Source organism: Euwallacea fornicatus, chromosome 14 (genome assembly GCF_040115645.1).
Source record: "Euwallacea fornicatus isolate EFF26 chromosome 14, ASM4011564v1, whole genome shotgun sequence".
In the NCBI taxonomy this organism is placed as follows: domain Eukaryota; kingdom Metazoa; phylum Arthropoda; class Insecta; order Coleoptera; family Curculionidae; genus Euwallacea; species Euwallacea fornicatus.
Window position 1 is genome coordinate 3,938,156 of NC_089554.1, and position 24,921 is coordinate 3,963,076.

The following is a 24,921-nucleotide window of genomic DNA, read 5'->3' on the forward strand; positions in this document are numbered from 1 at the left end:
TATAACACCTCTCCACCTCGATTCTCGTCCCGTCCTACATCTCACGTAACCTATGTTTAGGTAAGGTTCCGGCATAAGTACCGCTTCACTTCCCGCCGTCATTGTTGCTGTTATAGCCTGCGTGTCATTCGCGTTAGTTCCACCACATAGTCTTCTTTCTTCAGTCTCTCCATTCTTCCGCTTGCCACCTCCATCACGTCCTCTCCGGTGGTTGTAGCATCCTTATGTGTATAGGCGTTGTCCTTAAGTTAGGTCCCAACATTTTCATCCCCCCCCCCCCCAAATTTTGGTTTTCCTCGATGAGCTCCTTGATCTCCTTCGCGCTCTCCACCTTTTTCCCTAATATCACTAATATTTTCCCCTCTTTTGTTGTACTCAACCCCCGTATCGCCTTACTTGCCTCCCTATCCTTTATTTTATTAATTACGTCTTTTGTGTCTTCCCGTGGTATTTCATCCACAATTAACACGAATGTTTTAACTATTGCTTTCTCCTTTACTTCCGTTGTCATTTCCTTCTCGTTCCTTACACCCCTCCCACTTACTCTATTTGTTTCGTTATGTATATAGTCACCTTTACGTTCCCACCATTAAATAGTGCCGGTATCACGTTTTTTAATCCCTCGATATTCATTTTGTTAATGTGATTCACCGCTGGCCCGTCCTCCCTCATCGTTTCCTTCATTAATCGCTCTAAACTCCTCCATAAATTTCCTTCATCATCTGTCCTCTGTATCTTCAACAATTTTCTGTTCAAGTTCTCCCTATTTTGTTTGGGATGTGAAGCTGTACGTAGTGCCTCAAACTCTTCTGTACATTCCACCAGTTTCAGATACCGTCTTCTAAACGTTGTTTGTCGGCAATTTTTTTATCCTTTCATCGTCTTTTTTCACTAATACCATTGGCACTGTTTCCTTCTCTGTTCCCAAAGGGTTTCCCACCTTCCTCTCCTTGTTATCATGAGTTAGTTCGCTTCACTGTTTGTTTTCTAATTTCCAGTATTCTCCACATTTCTTTATTCCTTTCACCGATGTTACTTCCTCCTCCGCGCCTGTTCGGCTGGCTTGATCTCAACACTTGATTTTCCTCCACACTTCATCCATTTGCATGTCCACGTGGCACATCATTTTCTCTGCCTTCTCATTCTTATGTAATCCCAACCAGCTCATAATTATATCTCTGTTCAATAGTTCTACTTATTAACTTAATTTCCTTTTGTACGTTTTTTCCTATTTTACATTCTAGTTTTCCTTTTTCTGTTTTCCGATTTTAGCCCCGCCCCCTCAACGTTAATTACCCCGAACCCGCGGCAATGCCCTGCGGGGGGTGGGGGGGACTTCCCCGCACCCCTATTTTGATGTTATTCGTCATCATCGTGCGGTGCTTCTTCTCTCACCCGGAGCAAGAGCCTCTTCGCTTTTCATCGAGCATGACTTGGTAGAATTCAGCGCTGTCCTGCTCATCAACATCGATCGCGTCGAAAGCTTTGTGTAAATCTAGAAAATCCTCACAGGTGTCCTGCGCTTATTGTCTCCAAAATGATCAAAAGTGTACATTCCATATAAATTACCATGATTGATTTTAATTGGCATCATTTCCAATCCCACTGCTGCCGCGTTTCGTTGTCTTCAGCTCGCCTCCCGTAACTTTTACTACCGTTACGATGCTTTATCTTAATAGTTATTGCTGATTCCTTACTCAGCGGATTAATGACGAAAACAATTGCAGAGATTCGCATCTGAAATTAGCGTGTTTTATAATTAGCGATTAAACACAGAGTGGCTTTCAATACCGTTGACGGATATTTACGTGGTTACCGCGCTTAAACCTGCCGACCAATTACCAGCGATTTATTATTGGTAACTATCCTTCGAATTAAAAGGGAAATAATATGGGACTAATTGGAGGTATCTCTGTCAGTAATTGCCTGAGCTGCGGCTGTGTTTTACGGGATCCGCATTGACCAGTTCATACATCTACGTCCAGGTCCAGCTGCAGAAGTAAATTTCTATTAGGCCTCGTTTGGAATAACTCTGACCGACACGACGATTGACGAACAGTCGATCGTGGCTGCGATGTCTCGGACAAATCTATTGTTTGGACTCCTTAAACAAACCCATAAATAACGGGATCTTTACTTAAATTGACGTTTATGTGAGGCAACGGATTCTGCCTTGTTACGGCACTAAATCACATTGACGTACCTTGCATTCGTAATGCCCATTCGGATCTGTATCATTTCAGATCGATGCTTAATTGGGTTGGGTTGGTTTTTTTTGTTGGTGATACCTTTAAAGAGCGCAATAAAGGCCCCCGTTCGTCGAGCAATAAACAGCTTTCCAACTTTTCTGGATAACGTCCGGGAGGCATCGTGTGCGCGCGACTTCCCCCCGATCTCTGGAACGAACTACAAATGCCCGCTCTCGATGGTAGGAAATTACAGGACTACTATCTTCCATTTTACGCCCCAAAATTTCTTATTCCAATTTCCTGTTCGCGTCTGTCAGTTGTTATGAGTCATTTTCTGATAAGGACTCGTAGCGGGACTATTATGCAATAGAACTATTACACAAAGCGCTTATCTCCCATTATATGCCACGCTGTGGGGAATTGGCGTTACCAACGCTGTTTTCTCGCCTCGGTTGCCATTCTCAGGTACCATTGTTCGATGATATTGTAAGGGCCTTTATTTCAACTTTGAATGTCCTGAAGGAGACGGAACAGGATGCTTATTCATTATATTCGAATTCTTCATTAATTTGTTATTGGTTAATTTCATTGAGATTTAACAGCAACAGATTGCTGGTAGCGAGTTCCAGGAGTTCCATTTATTGCTTGTCCGAAGAAGCGACAGTGATGCGCTCTCGGATAAAATTGAAGGATCAGTGCAATGGTTCCGACAGTTTCTACATCGTGACGTTGTAAAACGACAGTTATGATATTGCCCTTCGTAGATATTCAAATTGAAAATCTACATTAAACGTCAACTTTTTTATTTATCTAAGAGGAAAGTATCGTACACAAAGGGAAGAAGCTAAAAATCGCAAAATTAAATTTTCGCAACGCAAACGGATGATACATTCAAAAATTAGTAGCTGCTGTTTCCTCCTCTAACACCGACGACACCTCCCATTCCCTAGCGTGTTCTTGTTGTTAAATGTTTAACACCTTCTTGAGAAGTGGTTCCCCATTCTTCAAAATTTCGCAATTTCTCAAATGTTTGGGGTTGCTGCACCCTCACCCGTCTTCCGAGCACCACCCACACGCAGAGTGTCGATTTGAAAACGAACAATCCTCGATATTTCAGTTCTTGTAGAAACTATGTAAGTATGCAAAAACAGGTCGATTTTACTTTTCAGAGGGACGCCTTTAAGTCGGCTTTCTATTAAATTGCATGTACCCTCTAGTGAGGGTGGAAATAACCACTAAAATTCGGAAAATCCTGTCTAAGGGATGTCTCCCTTGAAACTAATATCAACGTGTTTTTGCATATTTACATATTTTCTATAGGAGCTGAAATATCAAGGGTGGTTCGTTTTCAAATCGACACGCTATAAGTTCTATTGGGTCCACGTCAGGACTTCTTGCGGGCCAGTCCATAGTTTCAATTTCAACTTCATGCAGATACCCTTGATCAATTCCAGTGATATGGAATCGTGCATTAATACAAACTGAGGGCCCGCGAACGGAGCGAAAGGTGCCACAAGAGGTTTAAGGATATCTGTAATAAACCCGGCAAGAGCTGGAGGATTACCAACGATCACCGCTAATTCCGCAGAAGTATTCAGATTGATGCCATCTCAAACCATTACGAAACCTCTGCCAAAATTTATTCTTCCGGAAAAATTGCAGGGTGCAAACCATTGGCCCGACCTCCTCTACATTTTTTCACGTTCATTTGGTGTTCTTGGGCAAAATCTGAATTCATTCGAGAATAGTACACGCCCAGTTGGCATTAATGCAAGTTAGACGTTCTCGAACCGATCTTAATCTCTGAATGCAGCGTTCTCTGAGGAACGGCGGTCCAGCGGCGAGGGGTGAGAGGTCAATCGATACTCATTAAGTCTTCTTGTTACTGTACCCTCAGAAACTCGAAAGTTTCTAAAGTTTCATAGAAGAAAACTCAAAAGACCATTAACGTGCTAATCCCGAAGTGCATGAAACCGCAAAAAACAGTCATATCTTGCAGAAGTTGCATGCAGCCATTTGCAATTTTTCTTTGGCCAAACCCACCATCGCTGTCTTTTCTGCGTCGCGATACGGTAATGAAATATTTGTGAGAACTGCTTCAGCACCCTCCAGCAACTTCATATTTTTTAAACAAAAGAATTTGTTATTATTCGAAGTGCAAATAAACAGAAATATGATTCGCATTAGAATATTCTGTTCTACTTCATTTTAGGAAGTTAAATTTGACAATTTTTTAAAAATTTTCTCGATCAATGTTGTAAACGACAACATAACTTTTTCTAGTTTCCAATATCACGTGGGAAAAAATAGGAAATACAAAATGATTCTTTTAATTCGTCGGGGGAGTGTACTTTGATGCTTAATAAGCTTGATGCTGGTTTCTAATCCTTTTCTATGGGCATTTTGTTTTTTTTTTAGATTTTTCTATTCCACTTTGAATCTATCTAATCAACCATTGAAGCACTGACTGTTTTTATTTAATTTTCTTCTTTGTGCGCCCATATATGATTTTGTTTGAAGGTTTTCTTCACGCATCTTAGTGAGTTTTCGCAGTTCACTCTGCTTTCTGTCCATCGTTTGTCCCCAATATTTTATGTCCTTTTTTTCTAATTAAAAGTGTCCCTTGACCGATTTGACGTTAAATGTGCCTTAAAAAACATAAAGCGACACAAAAATAAACGAATATCAGTTATTTATATAACAAGTGCATTTATGCAATCGTACATTACCGCAGGTATTTACTGGACTTGAAAATCAGGCATTCTCCACTCAATCAAAGAGATGTAAATGCAAACAAAACTGCAACGAACAAATTGCCTTTTTCAATTCAAGAAAGTATGTATATCATCTTACGTATGAATGAGCCCAAGAATGCTCAACATGATGCGTTATCGTTTAATTCAAGGATTTTCTTTTTACCGCACGTTCTTGGTCTATCTAGGTAAAATGCGGCGTTCCTGAGGGTGGATGTCGTGTCAGTAGCACACACAAACCGATGTGTTTCGTTGGTTTATTTTACAGTCACTTGTTGCAAAAAAATCACCAAAGCTTCACCATGGGATACTGAATTGAGGGCCGCAGCAGTGCATCCGAAGTCGGACGTCGTTGAGCTTTTAAAATCTTATTCTTACTTTCCTGTTAAAGTCGTGTCTTTTTTGGACCGAACTCTCTGTATAATTCATTAATAAATAATTTAAGAAAAAAAAATGAATGAAACGGGCACCGTGAGTTTTTCAATGCACTAATTAGTGCCGGACTTATTTGAGGTAGGGCGACGGCCCGGGGGCGGCGAACTTTCTCGGTCAGCAGTTTTTCTCGGGGGCGATTAAAAATTTCGCCCAAGGCGACAGACGTGCCGAAGCCGGCCCTGGGGCCAACGTACCTTCACTAAATTTAAGAACTTTTTGCCGGGCATTTTTTAGCGCCTTCTCTGCACCTATGAGGGCAATGAGCTTCGAAACGCTCCAAAGATTACTGAGTATGATTTATCGAGGTGTCGCAAAATTTACATCTAAACGGCATCGGGAATCACGGGGCTCAAGGAAGATTTTTATTCTCTTTTAAAGGGACCTCACAATCATCCCCGAGTCCCAGAAAAGACGCATTTTCTTTCTAAAATTTTCGCTGGTCCTGGACATACCGAGCGATTTCTCCGCAGCATGGAATCATTTCTGGTTTTTAAGTGGGCACCTCCGATTTTCTCCGAGCTTGAGCATGAGCGACTTCCCAAAGCTGCACGAGAGAGTTCCCAAAAGCTTGGTGATCTAAAACCTTAGCGGACTCGACTAATAAGCATATTGCCGCTCAAACCGCATATTAGATGACTAGACCATGCGCGTGATTGGTTCTTCCCAGTTAATTGAATTTTAAATTTTCACCTTTATTAACGTGGAAGCATTTCAAGTGATGTTTAAAATTATGAATATAACATTAGTTTAAAAGCAAATTTGAATCTAAAGTACCCGATAACTATCGAAAGGAAGTGCCGTTTAAATTTGAATTAAAACAATCATTCAGGGCTTAATTAGTGCGTAATACCAAAACAATAACCCAAGTCTGCATGTTGGGTTATCGATGAATAAGCAAATTTGAGTCGTTTGTTGTATTAAACATCGAATACCTGCCATCTGCCATTTTAATTACATACGAGCGAAATATATGAACTGTTTAAGGTTGTTTTCTCTGAAAAAGTAATAATGTTTGCTTTTACTGCCAATGTGCATACGATCTAATAATGAGTTTTAAGTCCGTCTAATAAGCATGTCACATTAAAGGCACGTTTAATTTTTTCCTGTGCGAATGCGGCACCTAATTGCACATTTGCAGCATAATCTTTTATGGGGGTTTCACGCAAAAATCGCATTTAAATTTTAATTTAAAACAAACACCTTTTACGGCTTTCGGCACTGCAGTATGAGAGAATTAAGATGCCGGAATTAGATATTTTCAGACTCGAGAGAACGCCCGTGCACTGATGCAAGAAACTCGAGAATTTCTCGTATTTTAAATTCACGAGTAACACGTTACGTTTCGTATTTTATAGCGATTAATGTTTTGCCGCCCGAGCTGGAGGCGAGGTCCACCGCGAGGCGAGCGCGTGTGGCACCGTTCCATACACGAGTTTCACTCGTACAGTGCCGGCCAAAAGTGAAGCAACTTTCGAACGTTTTCTCCTGCTTACGATTTTGTATAATAATCCTTAATCGGATTTTTTTTATGATCGATAAGCAAATGAAGGTTTCTACTATGCAGAAAAAATTTATTTATTGTCTTAGAAGGCACAAGTGGCAAAGCTTCATTGAAAACTAACCGGAGATAAACTTCTTTTAATATTTGGTCTCAAATCCTTTGTTCTTTATCACCTCTGCACATCTTCGGGGTATTGACTCCAACAAAGACTTGATTTTGTTATCGGACGTTTTACGCCAAGCTTGTGATAGAGCAGCAAATAATTTATCCTTATTTGTAAATGTTTCCGGGTATTTATGCCCGACTTCGTGTTCCAATTGTCCCCACATGTTTTCAATGGGGTTTAAATCCGGGCTCTGAGCTGGCCATTTTATAACAAGCACTTGTTCTGCTTCAAGAAACTCTCTGACCACTTTTGCAGTATGCTTTGGGTCTTTTTCGTGTCAATACTTCAAAACTAAAGGTAAGGCTTCTTCGTCAAATGGTAGCACTTTATTTTTTTTTAACGTTCAGTTAGCGATATCGATCCATAACTCCTCCCATTTTCATTAGCGGTCCCATCCCATAGCCAGATAAGACCAGAACGTCACCACCCCCATGTTTAATAGTTGGTATGGTATATTTAGGGTTATATCTCTCGCTGTTGGGGCGTCTCACCCACTTCATGCCATCATAATCAAACGTGTTGAATTTGCTTTCGTGCGACCATAGCACTTGTTCCCATAGATTATGAAACAAATTTAAATGTTTTGTGGCAAAAACCAAACCAGAACCACCATTTCCTTTTTTAATAAAGGACTTTTTCGCAGGTGTTCTGACATGTAGTTTCCTTTCACTCTAGCGTCTTCTACGAGATCTCAAAGAAATTCAACATGCGGATGCTCATTTTTAATGGCAACAGCCGTTAAAAATGGATTTGTCAAAGAACACCTTTTAATTAATTTATATGTAACAGCTGTCGCTTTTTTGAGTCTTCCCGGTTTGGATTTACGTGCGGTACAAACTACCGAAATATTGGTGAAATATCAATTTTTTTAGATAAGCAATATTTTCATATTTAGAACACAAAAATATGTTGTCTTTGACTCAAAGGTGATATCGGAACAACTTGATTTCAATATACTACAGATTGCGCACGCAACGATTACTTTATTATTGGTCCGCACCAAGGCTCGACAAGCCTTATTATTCGCACGCGGTTGTGGTGGCAGAAAAACCATTTTATTTCTTTGCACGAATTGTCCATTCCCCAGTTATCAGATTTTCTGCGTTCAGTTTGCCGCTCCTGCGCAAATGTAGTATTCGTAGTAACATTTGGCCCTCGTTATACTATATTCTTTTCTCTAACACCATAAAAATATCTGATTTTCTCGCTTGATAGGTCGGCGCCGCGTCGTCAGGTACGCGAGAGAGGTGAAGGGTGATCGTTAAAAGAGCCTCGTAAAAGTAGGAGTCAAAATACCAGAAGCATGTCTTGGATAAGTTCATTCATTATCTATCATCAGTGTCAGACATTTGATAGTATATGGTAGATATAATACTAAACGGCATAATCATGATCCTGCGTTTACGATTCGCCACCTACTGTGAAGTTTTTTTTAATGATCACCCGTTATAATGTTAATGCTTAAAAGAGATATGCAGAAAAATGCGGGTGGTCAACGAGAAAAAGACAGATTTGATGCGGAAAATCAAAAGGAGTAACGCCAGCATCAGTGAGCTTTCTTCGTAAGAAAAGGAGAGAATGATGCACCAATGCGTTAGCGACAGAGATGTCAATGTGAGTGCCAGTTGATCTTCTGATTGCCCAACGAGTGACGGAATCAGTTTGTTCTGCAAATAAATTGTTCTAAAATAATTTTCTAAATTTAAACAAAATGACGATTCAAAATATGCACCGTCGCGACTACCTTTTCGATTTTCCTAAATAATTGAAAAGCTAACGGCTAATTGAAGGGAGACAAAAATAAGACATCGTAAAGACACTTTTTAGTCGCTTTTTCATTAAGAATCAAAATCACTGACCATCAGACCATTTCCCTATGGGCGCCATACTGAACCTCCCCGTAGGATTTTGAGTCTCTCCGTAAATTGTACAACTTCTTCAAGTTGAGCGTTAAGTTTTGCTCAATTTTGTCTGAGATATTTAATGCAAAACAATTGTCGAGGACACCTGCGCATAAAATTTGATGGTTCTCTCCGACGCTCCTTGATCCCCCCCCTCTCCCCTCCCCCCCTTCCCAATACTATTAACATTAAAAAAAAAAAAACATTGGATAAAACGTGTCATTTTCCTGTTCATCACAGGAAGAAAATTAATGGAACCGTCTAACCTGAAGCCGAAAATATATTGCAGCTTTCATGTGAGAAGTGAATCGTCGTTCTTGTGCCCTGATTAATACGTTATTTTGACAGCCGACGGTGTAAAACTATTAGCTACAGATATGCTAATGAAGCTGAGGCGTTGGCATATTACTAAGCTTCAAGCGTGGCTCAAATAAACAGTCGTTTTAGCATTAAAGGTTCCGTAGTTGTTTGCGTATTTAGTTACTTACTACATAAAAATTATCACAAAAACTCGCACAGCAAAAAATTCATGTAGTAAAGGATATGAGGTATTGGATTACAGTCTCGTTTCAACGTATAAATGATCCGAGACCAGAGGACTTCTTTTTCGTTTTATTGGGCATCTCCTTAGTTTCATGTTGCTTGCAATTAGCAATTTTATTAGATTTCAGGCTTCAAAAGAAATTTAATGCAAAGAACTAAATTGTTCGTGTGCCAGGCATCGATCCAAGAAACGCACAGGTACCCGTTTGTTTGCGGTGTCTTCTAGAAGGTACAACCAAATCGTTGACAAATTTGAATCTATTTCCTCAAAAAACCTCGGGACACTAAACTCTGTAAAAGTGACTGGAACAGATTGAAAGATATCAAAGAATGCGGGATTTATTTTTTCAATTCTGATGCTTCGTGTCTTGAAAACTAAACGAAATGAAATGCATGCTTGTAAGAACTTTTCATCTTAAAACGACTTGAGAAATCATCTTGTGAAATACGGGACATTCATTTAATGATACCCTGTATGCGAGCTATTTCGAATGCATATTCCTTTCTGCGACGAAAAAATTAAAATTTTAAAAACTGTGCTATTCAGGACTGAGATCACACAGTGAAAGCCGTGTAACTCTGCCTCAAGCAGGTGACGAGCTACAGATTATGAATGTGTGAAATTTTAGGCGTCATAATCTTGAAAACGATAAGAGTTAAATGCAGACTATTTTTTCACAAAAAATAGTAAGGATCGCTATCAGCATCCTGAAAAGTAACAAAATTCCTTGTGATGTCAGTCGCACGGGTGCGAGAGTAGAATTTTCTGATACCTGAAGGAAAATATGTGAGTTTGGCAACATCGCCTACGGCATTGGCAAATGGGCCATAATGAAGCACGCGGTATTAAACGTCTCGAATTTCTTTATTATAATATTTTTTGAGACGTTAGGTCGTTTCCAGGATTTCACTTGTGTCGTTTTTATTAAATTTGTAAATTTGCTATTCCTTTTCCGGAATCGCCCGATTCGGTTCCTAAGTCGCAGCCGCGCATTGCGATCTGCCCTCATCCTTATATTGTAAGGATGTTCATTATTATCGAAGGCGACAGATCATAGGTTAAAATGATGAAATCCGAAGGATCACAAAGATATTTTAAATCGTAGTTGAAACTGGCAACTAATCGCGTTCCATTTCATAACAAGTTGTGGAATGAAGACAGGATTCTTATCGCAAATCAATTAACAAATAGCTAAAGTAATATAAATGGATGCCGTGGTGCAAATGAGAGGTGTTTCTTTTTTTAAACATCTCCGAAACTCATTAGGAAATACTAATTCGTGGAACGCGAACTACGGGGGCACCTCGTTTCACTTGTCCCGCCAAATTCCACTCATTCCACAAAATTATATTTTTCCTAACTGGTCACATAAATAATCATCTCGACGTAGAATACGCGATTGAAGTATCGCAATTACTGCAATTCGGGGTATCCTGTAATAACTGCGAGTAATCAGTGAAATTTTCATTACTCTGTATAGACTAATTGCGACTAGTCCGGTACTTTTTTTTTATGTTTTAATAGAACGTCGGTTTTCCCACCGTTCCACCGGGAATCCGGAATCTACATAATTACATGTTTTGACCGATAAACCACAAGGCTGAAATGTTAACATCTGTGAAAACCCCCTCATAATACGATTCATTATTTCATCATTGCGCCAAAAATCGATTAATAATATCGATACCGATTTTCGGGAGATCCGGGGACTTCCCCAATCTTAAACTAAACGATTCCGACGTTCTCGGAGCTTTCGGCTATTTCTCGAGGCACGAACTGAAATCCTTGATCTCGCGGAATTAAATGGCCAGTTGAGTGGCCACCGGTCAGTTTTACTGGTCCTCGCTGCTAGTTGCTTCATGCTAAGACCGCACCAATTCTGATATAAATTTAGGTGTATGGTCGAGATGAGATTGGAGATATCATGAAAATTACGGCTAATGAAGGCAGTATAACAAAAGGTGTTTATACCTCTAATTGCGTCGATTTCTGTTGTATTCGTTATAGATTTTCGAATTGCGGCACGGTATCTCGATCTACCCAATAAAAAGGTGTCAACGACGTTCTGAGAAACAGGACGGCCGTTTATTAAACAATTTTATCTGGTGTCGAAGAAACCAGAGAGATGGCCTGGGGACTCGCATCAGAGCCGCTAATAGTCGTTTCTAACCAATTGGCCATCTACTCCAAGAGATAACAACTGTCTTTGTGGGGATTTATTGGCGTCGCTACTGTGCGCTGATCCTTTGCTGCATGGAAGTTAATTTAGAGAACGAGATATCGGACCGATGCTTTATCACGAATTTAATTACTATCCACTCAATTACTATCTATTATCATTCATATTTGTCGACCTGCGAGGCGGCGATCTTTTGATACCCAGCCAGGCCTCGAGAGGCGTAAATTGGACTTGAAGGTATAAATTCTCGACGCAAATTAATTTCGTCTTAAATTATTCAGCTCTCAATATGCAGCGCAAGATATATTCGACGTTACTTTAAATTAACTGCTACACTTTTGCTACTTAATTCATTCATGCCCATTTAGCTTCCTTGGGCGTTTTACCATTAGTCATATATATAAGGTGGTTCGAAATAATTGTTTTACGTCGTGTTGTTTGAGGTATCAGTTCCTACACCGCTTCGGGTTTCCCCGAACAAAAATTCTCCCGCATAAGCAGCCCTTACAGGACATAATCGATCGTTCGTGGTGTAGGTGAAAATTTTATTCAAAATATTTGATGATTTCCTCCTCTGATCTTAGAAACCCTCCTTTTAGAATCAATTTTGTGTGAGCGGTTCGGCCGTTCTCTTTAGTAACCGACTCGTTCAAAGGCTGTAGAGGGGTTGGTTTCACATCACCCTGTATCGACTGTTGCAGTCTGGCGGTGTTCGACGTGATAAAGGGCCAAAGTTCCCACTCGCAGTTTGAAACAAAGCGGGATGTTTAAGGTATTCGACAGGACCAGTTTAAAAACGGCTTTTTCGATATTTCAATTTCAACCGACGATGGACGCCCGACAAGGAAAAAGGGCTCCCGTCATCAGTTACTCCCTGCTCTGTGGCTACGTCACTCTCATGTACCCGTCTTCGTCCCGTGTCCTGGAGCTTTTTATACATTTTCAGAGATCTTCATTTAACTGCCCCCTCAAAGTCGCGAAGCGCAGGTGCAAATAGGACTCCGTTACTTAGAAACCAAAGGAGATTTGGTAAACCTGTATATGTAGGGCCTGAGCATATGTAATAGCAGTCGGAGCCATTCTCAAGACAATTACTCCAAGTGTTCGTAAGATATCAGCACGAAAACTGGCAAAAGGCGGACAACCTAATCCCCCCCTGTAAAATTTCGAAAGTTTTCACTAATCGAAATGAATCAAATTTTGTATAAAACTGGTTACCTGAACCTATTTTGATCCGCCAATCAAATAGTCCCATGGCAAATAAATATGTCACCTGCTTTATTGTACTAGTACCATAATGAACCAGTTTATGGCCGCAAAACACTATCATAAAGTGCTCTTTATAGTGAAATCCGACATTAAATTAATTACTTGCCTAATTACTCGACTTTAGCCATCAAAAAGGCAAAATCTAGTGTTTCAGTGTTTAAGTTTGCGCGAAGAAATTACGATACCGACCAATCAACTTTTACATTTGAGATGCAGTCGCTCGGTTTCAGACAACAGGAATGTGGAGAATTTGCATACACGATGGATATAAATGTTCCTTGAAAGACATATGTCCTTCTGGCTTCCACTCTGTTGTGTTAATGAGTAATTAATGGCTGTGGCAAGCGTTTCTTTGAGACGTTTTTTGGGTGCACTAATTGCTTTAGGTTGTCCCAAAAATGCCCATAATCTGTTTTGGTTACGTCTTTCAATTGTGTTCGCCTATCGCCCCATAACAAACTCAAGACGGGTTGGATTGCGCTACTTTATTCGAATTTGGAAAGCTGGGGGGAACTTTATCTGGTTATATTATTACGTTATAACAAGTGGCCTGAAAACGGAAATTACACAAACTATTTTCAAATAATCCCAGTCAGTGTTGTGTTGTAGAAAGCAGGCGCGTTAGTGATAACGATGCCATTTCCTTTCGTTTAGTAAAACGCTTAAGTCTCCACATAAAGGGGACTCGCGTCGCGGCTATATCAAAAATCATGACGTTTTAGGGGTGCTTAATAATTTATGGTTTATTAACTCTTTGTTGCACCCATCCATCTTGAGTTATTACAGGAAAGTGAGGAGCAGGAATCGGTCACAACAATAATGGGACACTCTCGTTTTTATTACATATACAGGGTGAACCGTAAAATATACGAGGTCGGTAATATTGGGGGAAAGTTGCGCAATTTGCAATCCAAGATTAAGTACTTTTCATATATGAAAGGCCCTCATGATTTTCAAAGATTTGAAAAAATTTTAATTTCAGACAACCGTTGTCATTTTTTCCTCGATTGATTAGACGAGGTAAGTCAAAACAATTGTTACTTCCTCATTGCAACTTTTCCTTTTTTATACCGTGGTGATGTCATATGTGAAATCTTACGTTTCGATTTTCAACAACCATCATCAACTTTATCTTGGTTGCGGGTGCCATCTTGGATTTTAACATTTTTGAAGGTTTCAGTTTTTTTTTATTATGACGCTGATGTATCACATGTTAAGATTCAGTCCTGCATTTTGGTGCAATAATCAAAATTTCGGTTGTTATAAAAAATGCCCTCCAAATAACCTCGATACTTTCGTTTCATATTATTGAGACTTCGACTCAATTTCTCTTTTAAACCAACGCGACCAAAAACTTTATTCCCACTCTCACATGTTATAGAATTACGGCAGTATATGTTATCCGTGAAAAATACCAGTTCAGAATATGGTTGCCACATCTATGAATTTTTTAGAGTACTATGTTAGAATTATGTTTAATTAGTCGATATTCGATAGAGATGCCAAACAATCATTTTTTTTTTAATAACTTAATACTTTTTATTATTTCCTCGTCAATTTACGACTTCTTCAAGCACCTAAACCACATTAATGAATTAGAAACCAACTCTAAAGTAAAAATCCTTGGAAGAAAACTGTATTGTTAATCGAATGTATCTTCCTTCTTGCGTGACTAATAATGCTTCTTAGCATTAGAGGTCGCCACATGCGTTTATTATTTCAACTTCTCACTGCAAGTTAGTATTACGATGAGTTCAGATTTGTCAGTAAAACTACCGATCTTTATTTATTACAATCTACCAATATCACATCTAAGTTCCACAATTTTTAATGTTTTATCAAAGAAGAGATCTTTCTGTGACAACTAACATATTTGTTATATTTTTATTACATTGACTCTGCTATGTGTTACGTGCAGAAAGACTAAGAGTTCATTTGTGATTGGTACACTTAATTCCGCCGAAGAGCAAGTCTCTTATTTACCCTTATTGTGCTATTTAGGACGGGAAGATTCAAGTAACGCTATTGATACTTTTGATATTGACATTGAAAAACTGGAAAATATTTAGCAAATTTTATATTTGACGTAGTTTACATTCTACCGACTTTTGATGTATACTACTGATTTTCCTGTCATCCTTCTGATTTTACTTATGGCAGCACTGTTGGCATTGACAGCATAAAAAAATGACAATTTCCAGATGGCACGGCGACCTATTTTCCGTAAAAAAATTCCAACGAAATGACGTTTGTTTATTAAGCATTCGCAAAATATCCTTAAAATCGGAAAAATCACAATTTAATTAGGAAACGCAGCTCTTTGCCATGAAATGTCGTTACGCTTGTTTCGAGGTAGAGTTTTTGGATTAGTGGAGGTGTTATTACGGGTGCCACCCTTGTTCCTGATCGATGAAATCCTTAAAACAGGCCTGGGATATTATGAAGACCTTTCCGATCCGGAGTTCCAATATTTTGGAGACCAAAGCGAAAAGGTCGATGGTAACGTCACAAACACGACGTTGCACTTTCTATTTGACACAAAGGTCTCAAAATATGTTTTTGTATCTGTGATAAAGTTGCTGATTGCAGCTATTGGTTAGTATCAACTTTTCCCACATAATTATTTGCTTGAGCCCCATCTAATTTGCTATTAAGCGCTGCTAGAATATGAAATCATTCACTTAAATTAATGCTTTTTCATAAATGCCTTGATGGGGTACGGAGCTGTGTCCAATCATTTCATCCCGAGCTTCATCTCGATTACAGAATGAATCTTTACAAATTGCAATTGCGTATGTATCCAATCTTCTAGGCTGTGGTCAGTATGATTTGACCAATTTCTGCACTAGCATTTATGGATGACTTGTACCTCTAGTTTTGTGAAGAAAATTTGTTGTCATACTGTCAATGTTAACATTTATATTTCATCAGTTATCAGAGTTTGTACTCTTGAGAGGATCTTTTTTTACATGGGATTATTGTTACAAGACGAGAAAAGTGAATAAACCCATTTAATTCTTTTGTCATTTATTGAAGTGCTGTGTAATATGTATTTGAAAGCCTGAGAGCTCAGCATTATCAATCATACCAAATGTTACTTTCAAGAATGTCAGATTAGCCTCATTGTCAAAGGCTTCAGCTAGGAAATTTAAAGACCATCAAACGTCCTTGACCAATTTTTAGGATACTGTAAATTTTCTAATATTTTACACTTGAAATGTGTTAGAGCTGAGTAATTTCTAGTTAATGGTGGAAAGGGCAAGAAAAAAAAACATTTTTTGATGAGATAATATGAACTCTAATTAAATTATAATACATCCAATTATATGCAATTAATAGTTTTGTCTAATTCTTATCTCTATGACGCCCTTATATGAACATTCTTGAGGAAAAGGTACTATGCTGCCATACTAACTACCTTGAATTAATTTTAAAAAATCAAACTTCATCCTATCTGCTCATAAGTTAGGAGGATAAGTACATATATTGGAGAGTAGATTCCTAATATAATTAGGGTAACTTAGGAGATTACTCAATGTAATCTTATAAGTAATAATTACGTCAACAACATACTTTTATTGCTTTTCACTATTACTAATCATTTTTATTTCTATTAATCCATTGTGCGGAGATTTAAGCAGTATTGCCAACGCTCGCAACGATTTAAGCAATTTCTAGAATTTAACGCAGTACCATAAATTAAGTTTCTAATATGTTATTGTTTCAATAGTAATGATGACTTTGGATTTATTTAGCATTATCACTAAGTATTGTGTACCTCTTGAATCTTACTACTTATTAAGTATTTATATATGTTAAGTTGCCAATTAAGATATAACAAATTCATATAGATTTTTTCAGTGATTTTAACATCCATTATTACACCGGGTATGTTTTTTAAATTTGCCAACACTAGATTTTTAGAAGTGGAAACTAAAATTAAACATGCTTAGACACGGAGACACGTGATCTTAGAACGGAAGGGGAAGACGAAAAATGAAAAAAGATCTCACCTCCAATCGATAATATCGTAGGAGTGGGAACCCCTTAATTTTTTGTTATAGGAAAGTTGGGCCAAGTAACGTATTATTTTAAAGATCTTCAAATTCTCTAAGCAATGTGCGAAAATGTTTATGTATTTACATATATTTTTAAATTTAAATTTAGTTGTAAAAATGGGTCATTCTCTGAAATCATCATAAGAAGAATGAATAAGAATAGACACCCAATATTTGATAGGGATGTATTAATTTCCTACAAGATGGTGCTTCTCCACATTATGTTTCTTGGCGATAATTTTCCTGTAGATGGATTGAGAAAAAAGGTACCATAGAATAGTCAGGTATATCACTTGATCTTACACCTCTTGACGTTTTGCTTTAAGAATAGTTTAAAAGCGTGGTTTGCGCAACTCCTGTACAGGCTTTTCAAGTGTTACATTGAAGAATTGTAGAAGCCTTTTGTAACATTTCACAACAGATGTTTAAAGATGTACGACAAGAGTTTGAAGACCATTTGTATTATTGCAAGGTGAATAATTTTTAACATTTCTTAAAAAATTTAAAGTTATGAAAAATTTCAATAAGGAAGCCTACATTTTGGTACAGTTGAGTAGGAAATTTGAAGATCTTCAAAATGATGTGTTCCTTGCTGCATATTTTATATTGAAAAAAACGAAGCCATTGTTTTGTTTTTTTTCGAAACGTTGAATTAAAAAAATTGTTTCCTCATATTGACAATTTCCTTTAAAATGCTTTAAATGCCCTTTTTCGTAATTAGAGTCAATCAATTCAACAAAAAAATTGGTATTGTGAGATAATCTTAATGAGTCAAAGGTTGTTGGCTAATATTGTTCTTTTTCTTTCAGGATGCGCGTCAGCAATGTGTATGTTCATGTTGAACACGAAGCATCTTATGATAGTCTATTTGTACCTAATGTCAGTAGGATTAGTGTTGGCCTCATACTTCACGAACATTCGAACAGTAAGGACAATATTAACCAGCGCGGACCACTTAAATGTAACAATATCGCCTCTGCAACTTATATCAAACTTCAATCTCAAGCAACTACAAGAAGAACGGGGATGGATGCACCAAGTGGTGGAGAACTACGTCCTGCAAACGATACTGGCTTTTATATTTATTAACATACATCTGGGGCCCAGGTATTCGACCATACAAAAACTTTTACCGGTTTCGTTCCTGATTCCGTCTTTTTGTTCCGTTTTGCCAGTTTCCAATACTTTTCTCAGATACAGCCCGTTTATATCAGCCATTTTACCAATTTTTATTATCAAATTCGTATTGTGGTCCTCGTTTATGTCGATTTCAAACTCGCTCTATAACGGCTATCGGCATGCCAGAACGTTGATTTCCAACTTCGGAGTGTCGGCTTTGGTTGAAAATGAGTGGCTCAGACTGAGCGTTCCGGAGGTTCTTCGAGCTTTCTGGATACTGCGAACATTGGAGCATACAGCAATATTTATGTTTGCTGGACATTGGGACGTTAACGATGAGCACACGCCTTGCTTTAGACTTCTAAAGTATCTGTTAGTTTCCGGATGCGACACTTTAACCGCAGTACTTGGGTTAACGAGTGTGGTGTCGTACATCTGCAATTATGTTGGCAAATTTTTCCAATGGATTTTATTAACCGAAGATGAAAATGACAAGAATTTTGGAACTGTGTCTGCCATAGTGTTTTATATTTTAGCCCTTCAAACTGGTTTAACCGGTCTGGAACCGGAAATACGATTCGTGCGGCTTTGCCGCAATTTTTGCCTTTTATTCACTGCTCTGCTTCACTTCACTCACAACATCGTTAACCCGTTATTAATGAGCCTTAGTGCCTCACATAACCCATCCATTCGCAGGCATGCGCATGCCTTAATTGTATGCGTAGTACTAGTGGTTCTCTCTCTAACGTTGATGTATTTGTTGTGGACTACGCAGGAGACCTCAACCTGGCTTCTTGCGGTAACTGCTTTTAGCATTGAAGTTATAGTCAAGGTATTCGTCTCCCTGGCTATTTATTGTCTGTTTTTGTACGACGCAAAACGAGACGCCTTTTGGGAAGCGCTGGACGACTATATTTATTATATTCGCTCATTTGGCAATACCGTCGAATTTTGCTTCGGGATATTTTTATTCTTCAACGGTGCCTGGATCTTGATTTTCGAAAGCGGAAGTGCCATTCGAGCCGTCATGATGTGCATCCACGCGTATTTCAACATTTGGTGCGACGCTAAAGCAGGATGGTCGGTCTTCATGAAGCGAAGAACGGCGGTGAATAAAATTGAGAGTTTACCCGAAGCTAGTCCCGAACAACTGAGCAATTTGGACGATGTCTGCGCAATTTGTTACCAAGAGATGCAGACAGCGAAAATAACGAGATGTAAACATTTCTTCCACGGCGTGTGTCTGAGGAAGTGGCTCTACGTGCAGGACAGATGCCCACTGTGTCACGAGATTTTGCATCTCAACGATGACAAGGCTACTGAGACTGCCCAAGACCCCTTTGCGGTGCCTCTCGTCGGCGAAGGAGAACTGCACAACAGGTGATAAGACGTATTGTGATTTAGAGTCTAAAATGGAATCTGGGATTGTTTTCTACTCATCATAATTGGCTTTGAGAAAATATTTGTTTTGACTTGAAGTGGGGTGGAACTAAAAGTGGACATAAGATAGTGCAGGAAAAATTTTGTGGTATATTTTTGGTTTCCGGTAATTGTAACAAAGCATATTAAATTCTGTCATGAGGAAGGTGGCTTAAGGATTTCAATAAAATGTCGCATTTATCACTGTAATGTTCTTTTAATGTGATTTTGAAATTGTATATTTTCTCATTTTTTCAAAGTCAATTCATGACCATTTATTTTTAGAATTTTAATGTTTAAACGGTGATTCTAGTAACACAGCAGTTCTAAAAATGTTCAACTAGTACATTTCTAGCTCCAAAGGAAAAATGCTGATCGGTTTTAGCGAATTAAATTATTATGCAGTACCGGCAAATTTTGCAGTCCTTTGTTAGTAACGTCCCACTTTTAGTACTGCTCTGTTATTCAGAAGCAGTAGTATAATGTAAATAGAGAGATTTGTACAGAAAACCAAAATACGGCATAACTAATATATTTGTTCCTCTACCTTCACGTGCAAAATGTTTTCTCTTTAAGTCAAGAATGTTTCTTAGTTAGTGTGGCACTATTCAGATTAGAAAATAAATCTTAACTCGACATTAATATGGATGATTTGATTAGATTATCAGCGCCATCACCACGGTCTTTCTGCCATTACGAGATGATGAAGGAAAGTTCAATCGCTTATTGGAAAAGAGGAACAATATAGTAATAAAATATATTGTGACATTTGCTCTAAACACTTAAACGTAAAAAACTTTTTATTTTATAATCAAATTTGCTACAGTCGAGTTGTAAATTACATCGTTTGCTGCATACTGAGGTACGTATTGTTTTCAAATTCATAGACTTACTTGATGTATTTACTGTAAAAAGTTGTAAATAGGCTTAAATAGTTTCTTCGTCTCTGTAAGATTTCCTCATAGAAAGCCTTTATGTTCTTCTGGAGTACAGGGTGATGCACAACTAGCGACCAAAAATTTAACTTTGTATCTTTTGTTGAGTTTTACGAGCGTGTTTCTTATAAACTTGTTCGCTAGGACGTCTCCTTAAATAAAAGACACGGTGATTAACTTAAAACCATATTTTTATTAGTTCGTTTTTTAAGTTTTAGGGCTTCTACAGACTGATAATTTAGTTGCACCACCCAGTAGCTCCGTAAAGCGCCATTATACTTGCCTATAGCCGTCTGATGAGCTCCGGATAGCACGAAATCAGTAATGGCCCGACCTGAGATTTTGTTGTCCAGTACAAGGTGGAATGTTTTGATGAACTTTTCTCTCGATACTTAAAAAGATCTGGTAAGTGTCAGGAACAATCTTTGATGTTCTGGAATTCGTGACATGCAACACTGACCAGTTATGTGATGTATAGGATTTAAGACCACAATTCAATGAAACGCTGGTTTCTTTTGAAATGTTTACTTTCTCATTGCTCTGTTATCGTTAAAATACAGCAAAAAATTAAAATCTTATTTTAAGCTATGCCGATACGTTATCGAGAATAGACTATATTTATTTCCTAATATAATAATTGTTTGAATTTTTTAATGAATTTGCCACTGTTACAATCAACACTTGAAGTTACATTTCGGTGCTAGTGCGGAAAAATGATATATTATCGGCCCCCGATAGAAGATGCTGGGTAAGTCGCCGTCCACGCATCGAATACCAGAAATAATTTTCTCTTTGTCCTGCTATCCAGATTGTGTTCATTTGTAAAATTTAAGCCTTGTCAAGGCAGGAATAGTCCTAGTTTTATTAGTCCCTTATTGGGGACATTCTTGACCTATTAGCTGAGAAAAGGCCATCTGTTTTTTTGTCACGTCAACAGAGACCAGAAAGTTACCAGTTTTCCATTTTGCATTGCATTTTCCATTTGATTGCAAAATAAAGAATTTCGCCGCGCCAGTACCGAAAAGTGTGTTGTTCAAATGCTGATTTGCGTGGTGTAGAGCACACGACCTGATCCCTTAATCGTCTTTGACCGAGGTTTTCTCGTGTTCCTCCAGTATAGTGTTAATTGCGTAGAAAAGAAAAGTGCTTCCTAAAGCAATGATCACGTACCAAAATCGGGCCCAATGATCAATATCGTCAATGGTAGTATCATCTCTCAAAATACTTGGGAGGATGGTTACCAAAACAATGTGGAGTAATGATCCTGCGATGAAAGGGTCTATCCAGCTGCTTTCGGTTTCTGTAATAAAGCATCGCAAAGAAATATAAAATTTCATGTGTGCTAAACTGAAGAGCATGATGCTTATTAGTGAAAAGTATACATAATTGGTCTGCTTATTGTGGCCAATTTGCGTAATTCAAAATTCAAAAAAGGCGCTCCTCAGTGTAATTTTCAATTATAATCTTGACGAACCTGTAGTCAATAGGAAAACAACTTACCCTTACTAGATTGCCTATAGCGTAAGACAGATAATGCTCCAACTACCCCGAAAGCAGCAGTAATCATCTGGTAAGTAGCTGCCCAAAAATCGGTAAAGCCACCATTTTTTATTATTGCGAAATCCCCAAATTCATGAGGAACTTCGTGAAAAATGATGGCAATTGTAGCTCTAATTCCACTTTGTCTAGAGATCGAGAAAGCCCCTCCTATGCATATTCCATGAGAGAAGTTGTCTATTGCATTAGCGATTAGATTTAGATACGCTGTAGTCTAAATAGGAGATGATTTTTGATTAAAAAACATTTGCAGAGTATTTTTTTCTTTTATAAAATGCTCACTGCTTTCTGATCCGATTTCAAGAACCCGAGGACTATTTCCAAGACAACAGAGGTCGTTAATCCCAAAAGAATGTAAACGCTCTTTTTGAACTCACCTAAAAACGCGGATATATTATGATAACATAAAATATTTTCTATTGATATTAACGTATCACACGTATTATCATTATGAGATAACAATAAAAGTAATTCATTAATAGCTCGGGTCACATAAGGAACGGAGAATAAAAGTCTAGTTCCTAGCTTCTTTGCACATCGAAAGTCGGGTTTTCTTCTATAGAAATTATAATTATTATTCTTATCCAGTTTAAGCATTTTTCCTTCCTATTTTTGTCCCTATTGTTCGTCGCTTTTTTCTATGCTATCCGGAGGAGGTGGGCGAGGGAAAGTCTACGTTTTTCCTCCACAGATTATTTCATTTTGCAAATTATAACTCCCATTTTACATATTTAATATGTTTTGGATTTTGCTCAAATAAAGCAAAATTTTGCATATTCCATGTAATCTAATCAGGGTTGGCCTTAGCAAGTCTAGGCAAAATTTTTAATTACCGCCCTCCTACCTTTAAGAAAAACTGCGGACCGGAAAGTGCACCGCACTGGGCCATCCCCGAACCTCGCCCTCCCATAAGACCGGTACTGAATTTAATGCATGACTAATACCTATACAAACATACTTTACCTTGGATAAGTTATATTGTACGATTTATCACCTCTGCATTTAGTTTTTTCTTGCAAAAAACATGTAATTTTGCCACAACAAATTGCATAAGTTGATCAAGTTTAATCAAAATTAATGATAACTGGGGAGTGGAAATTTGAATGTGCCTTAAGTACTCAGTTTTAGTACAGTTAAGGTACCCTTTATCTAAAGTAGATGCATCTTTATTGATAATTTCCAGAGTAATAGGTGCGTAACTTGCTAATTTTGTAATGGCGTTGATGTGTAGATCGCCAAAGAAAATTTCAATGAATTTTTCTGAAACTAGCACCTAGATCCATGATTATCGTCAGTATCCACACAATTGCGGATATCTTCAAAAAATGATGTCGTAAAAATGTATTTTAAAGATTCTTAAGGAGGTCTCTACATGGTGGTGGATCCCCGATGAACAAACATTTAAGATAAATGGATCTTACATATTTACTGATTCCTTTTATTGCGTTCAACGAAATCTTGATCACTGTTTGTTTTATAAATGACTGAGAACAATATCATTAAGTTCCTTTGTTCTTCATACTTATAGATACACTTGCGAGAAAAATATTGATATAATTTAGTCATGTCTATATCTAGCAAAATGATACGAGACTGATGACAAAACCTCACGACTATAGCAAAATTTGGAGTTACTAGGGAGCTGAATTTGGTAAAATTTATGCTGTTGTATATTTTATAGCAACGCAATTCTTGATTTTTCATCAGTTAAATAGTTACAAAGTGCAAACAAAAATTCTCAATTTACTAACGAAGGGTTTAACACTAAATGAGTATTGCATCTTGAGATGAGTTCTCGTAAAACCCCACTCGCCTAAAATGTTGTTCAGTAGCGTATCACAGATCTAATAAAACTGTCGAAGCAAACCCCCTCCCAAGGCCGGTACAGTTCTCAAGACTAGTCTTTTTCTCTAAAATAGGCTCTGCACAATTTTTGGTGAAATTACAAGTAACTTACACCTAGAAGGTGGTGTTTTTATGGATGGTAACAAACCAAAATCCTGGATTTTGTTGACGACATGCCCACCCATACTCGGGGATTCGTCAGAGCAGACAAATAATGCGAACCTCTCCATTTCAACCACAACGAGCTATCCATAGGTAAATCACCTTAGAGATATACATATGTATAATCTGGCTACGATCTACGTGCGGTTTTTCCCATTCAACAAACAAATCGTAAAATTTGCTATTGTACCCATTTAATTAGTTATTAAGATATTTTCAGTCAATTGAAGGTATTTGTCGACAAAAATAACTTAATATAATAATAATGTATTTAACAAAAATCCGATGATAAAATACCTGAAGTTATCACTATTTTTTTTAAAACATCCTTGCTTACCATCTTCAGTCACCTCTTCATTCCCATAGATCTTAGGGAATAACTCTAAGAACACTTCGAACAACAGTGCGCCAACAGCAAAGGCCAAGGCGTAGTTTAACAAGGGGCCTAATTAAACAAGTATTGATAAAATTATGATTGAGCCCTAATATAAAGTTTACGTTAGCAATTATGGTCATATCTCACCTTCTAATCGAGTGTTGAGAGCCAAAGGAAATATGCCAGTGAGTCCCACAATTGTAACACCGAGCCACGCTAAGATATTATCGCACCAGCTGCGGTTACCTGCCATTCTAGAATCGTTAAATTAGTAAATAAATTGGAACAGGAGGTCTCTCCAATTTGGTCAAATATAATCTAATGAGGAGATTGAGACTCGCACCCATGCTATATAAAAAGGATTCACTAAGAATCCCTGAAGATAAAGAATCCACTATCGAATAGCTGTTAATAATTTATCATCTCACAACTCAATTTTTTCTGATTTGCAGATTTTGTGAATTTCCCGTTTGACTAACATTATCATTTGTCCAAATTAAACCTGAAGCATTA

The 24,921-nt window shown here is 37.9% G+C and overlaps 2 protein-coding genes across 3 annotated transcripts in view; one reads left to right on the forward strand and one right to left on the reverse strand.

The window, feature by feature from the left end:
- Trc8 (TRC8 ring finger protein) overlaps positions 1 to 20,175 on the forward strand; it is a 30,113-nt gene extending 9,938 nt beyond the window's left edge. The window contains exons 1-2 of one of the 2 annotated variants that reach the window (XM_066289906.1): positions 15,126 to 15,532; positions 17,805 to 20,175. In XM_066289906.1, coding sequence (XP_066146003.1) covers positions 15,268 to 15,532; positions 17,805 to 19,498 — 1,959 coding nt within the window. In that variant the 5' untranslated portion in view covers positions 15,126 to 15,267 and the 3' untranslated portion in view covers positions 19,499 to 20,175. Of the gene's footprint in view, positions 1 to 15,125; positions 15,533 to 17,804 lie in introns of those variants that run through there. The other variant, XM_066289907.1, reaches the window with a different exon arrangement.
- An 802-nt stretch (positions 20,176 to 20,977) lies between these two features.
- On the reverse strand, positions 20,978 to 24,821 carry LOC136343295 (zinc transporter ZIP13 homolog). Its single transcript, XM_066289925.1, has 5 exons — positions 24,556 to 24,821; positions 24,370 to 24,477; positions 22,308 to 22,402; positions 21,969 to 22,239; positions 20,978 to 21,768 (listed from the first exon to the last, which is right to left on the reverse strand). The coding sequence occupies exons 1-5, from the start codon at positions 24,659 to 24,661 to the stop codon at positions 21,545 to 21,547; spliced, it is 804 nt and encodes a 267-aa protein (XP_066146022.1). The 5' UTR covers positions 24,662 to 24,821; the 3' UTR covers positions 20,978 to 21,544.
- Positions 24,822 to 24,921: the final 100 nt, after the last annotated feature.

What these genes read in the sequence shown, in the direction of transcription:
- LOC136343295 (XM_066289925.1), bottom strand. Translation starts at nt 24,661, where the DNA reads ATGGCAGGTAACCGCAGCTGGTGCGATAATATCTTAGCGTGGCTCGGT. An exon ending in TGAAATCGGATCAGAAAGCA is followed by an intron (nt 22,240 to 22,307) that starts GTGAGCATTTTA and finishes TCTCCTATTTAG; the next exon opens with ACTACAGCGTATCTAAATCT. An exon ending in CTATAGGCAATCTAGTAAGG is followed by an intron (nt 21,769 to 21,968) that starts GTAAGTTGTTTT and finishes GCTTTATTACAG; the next exon opens with AAACCGAAAGCAGCTGGATA.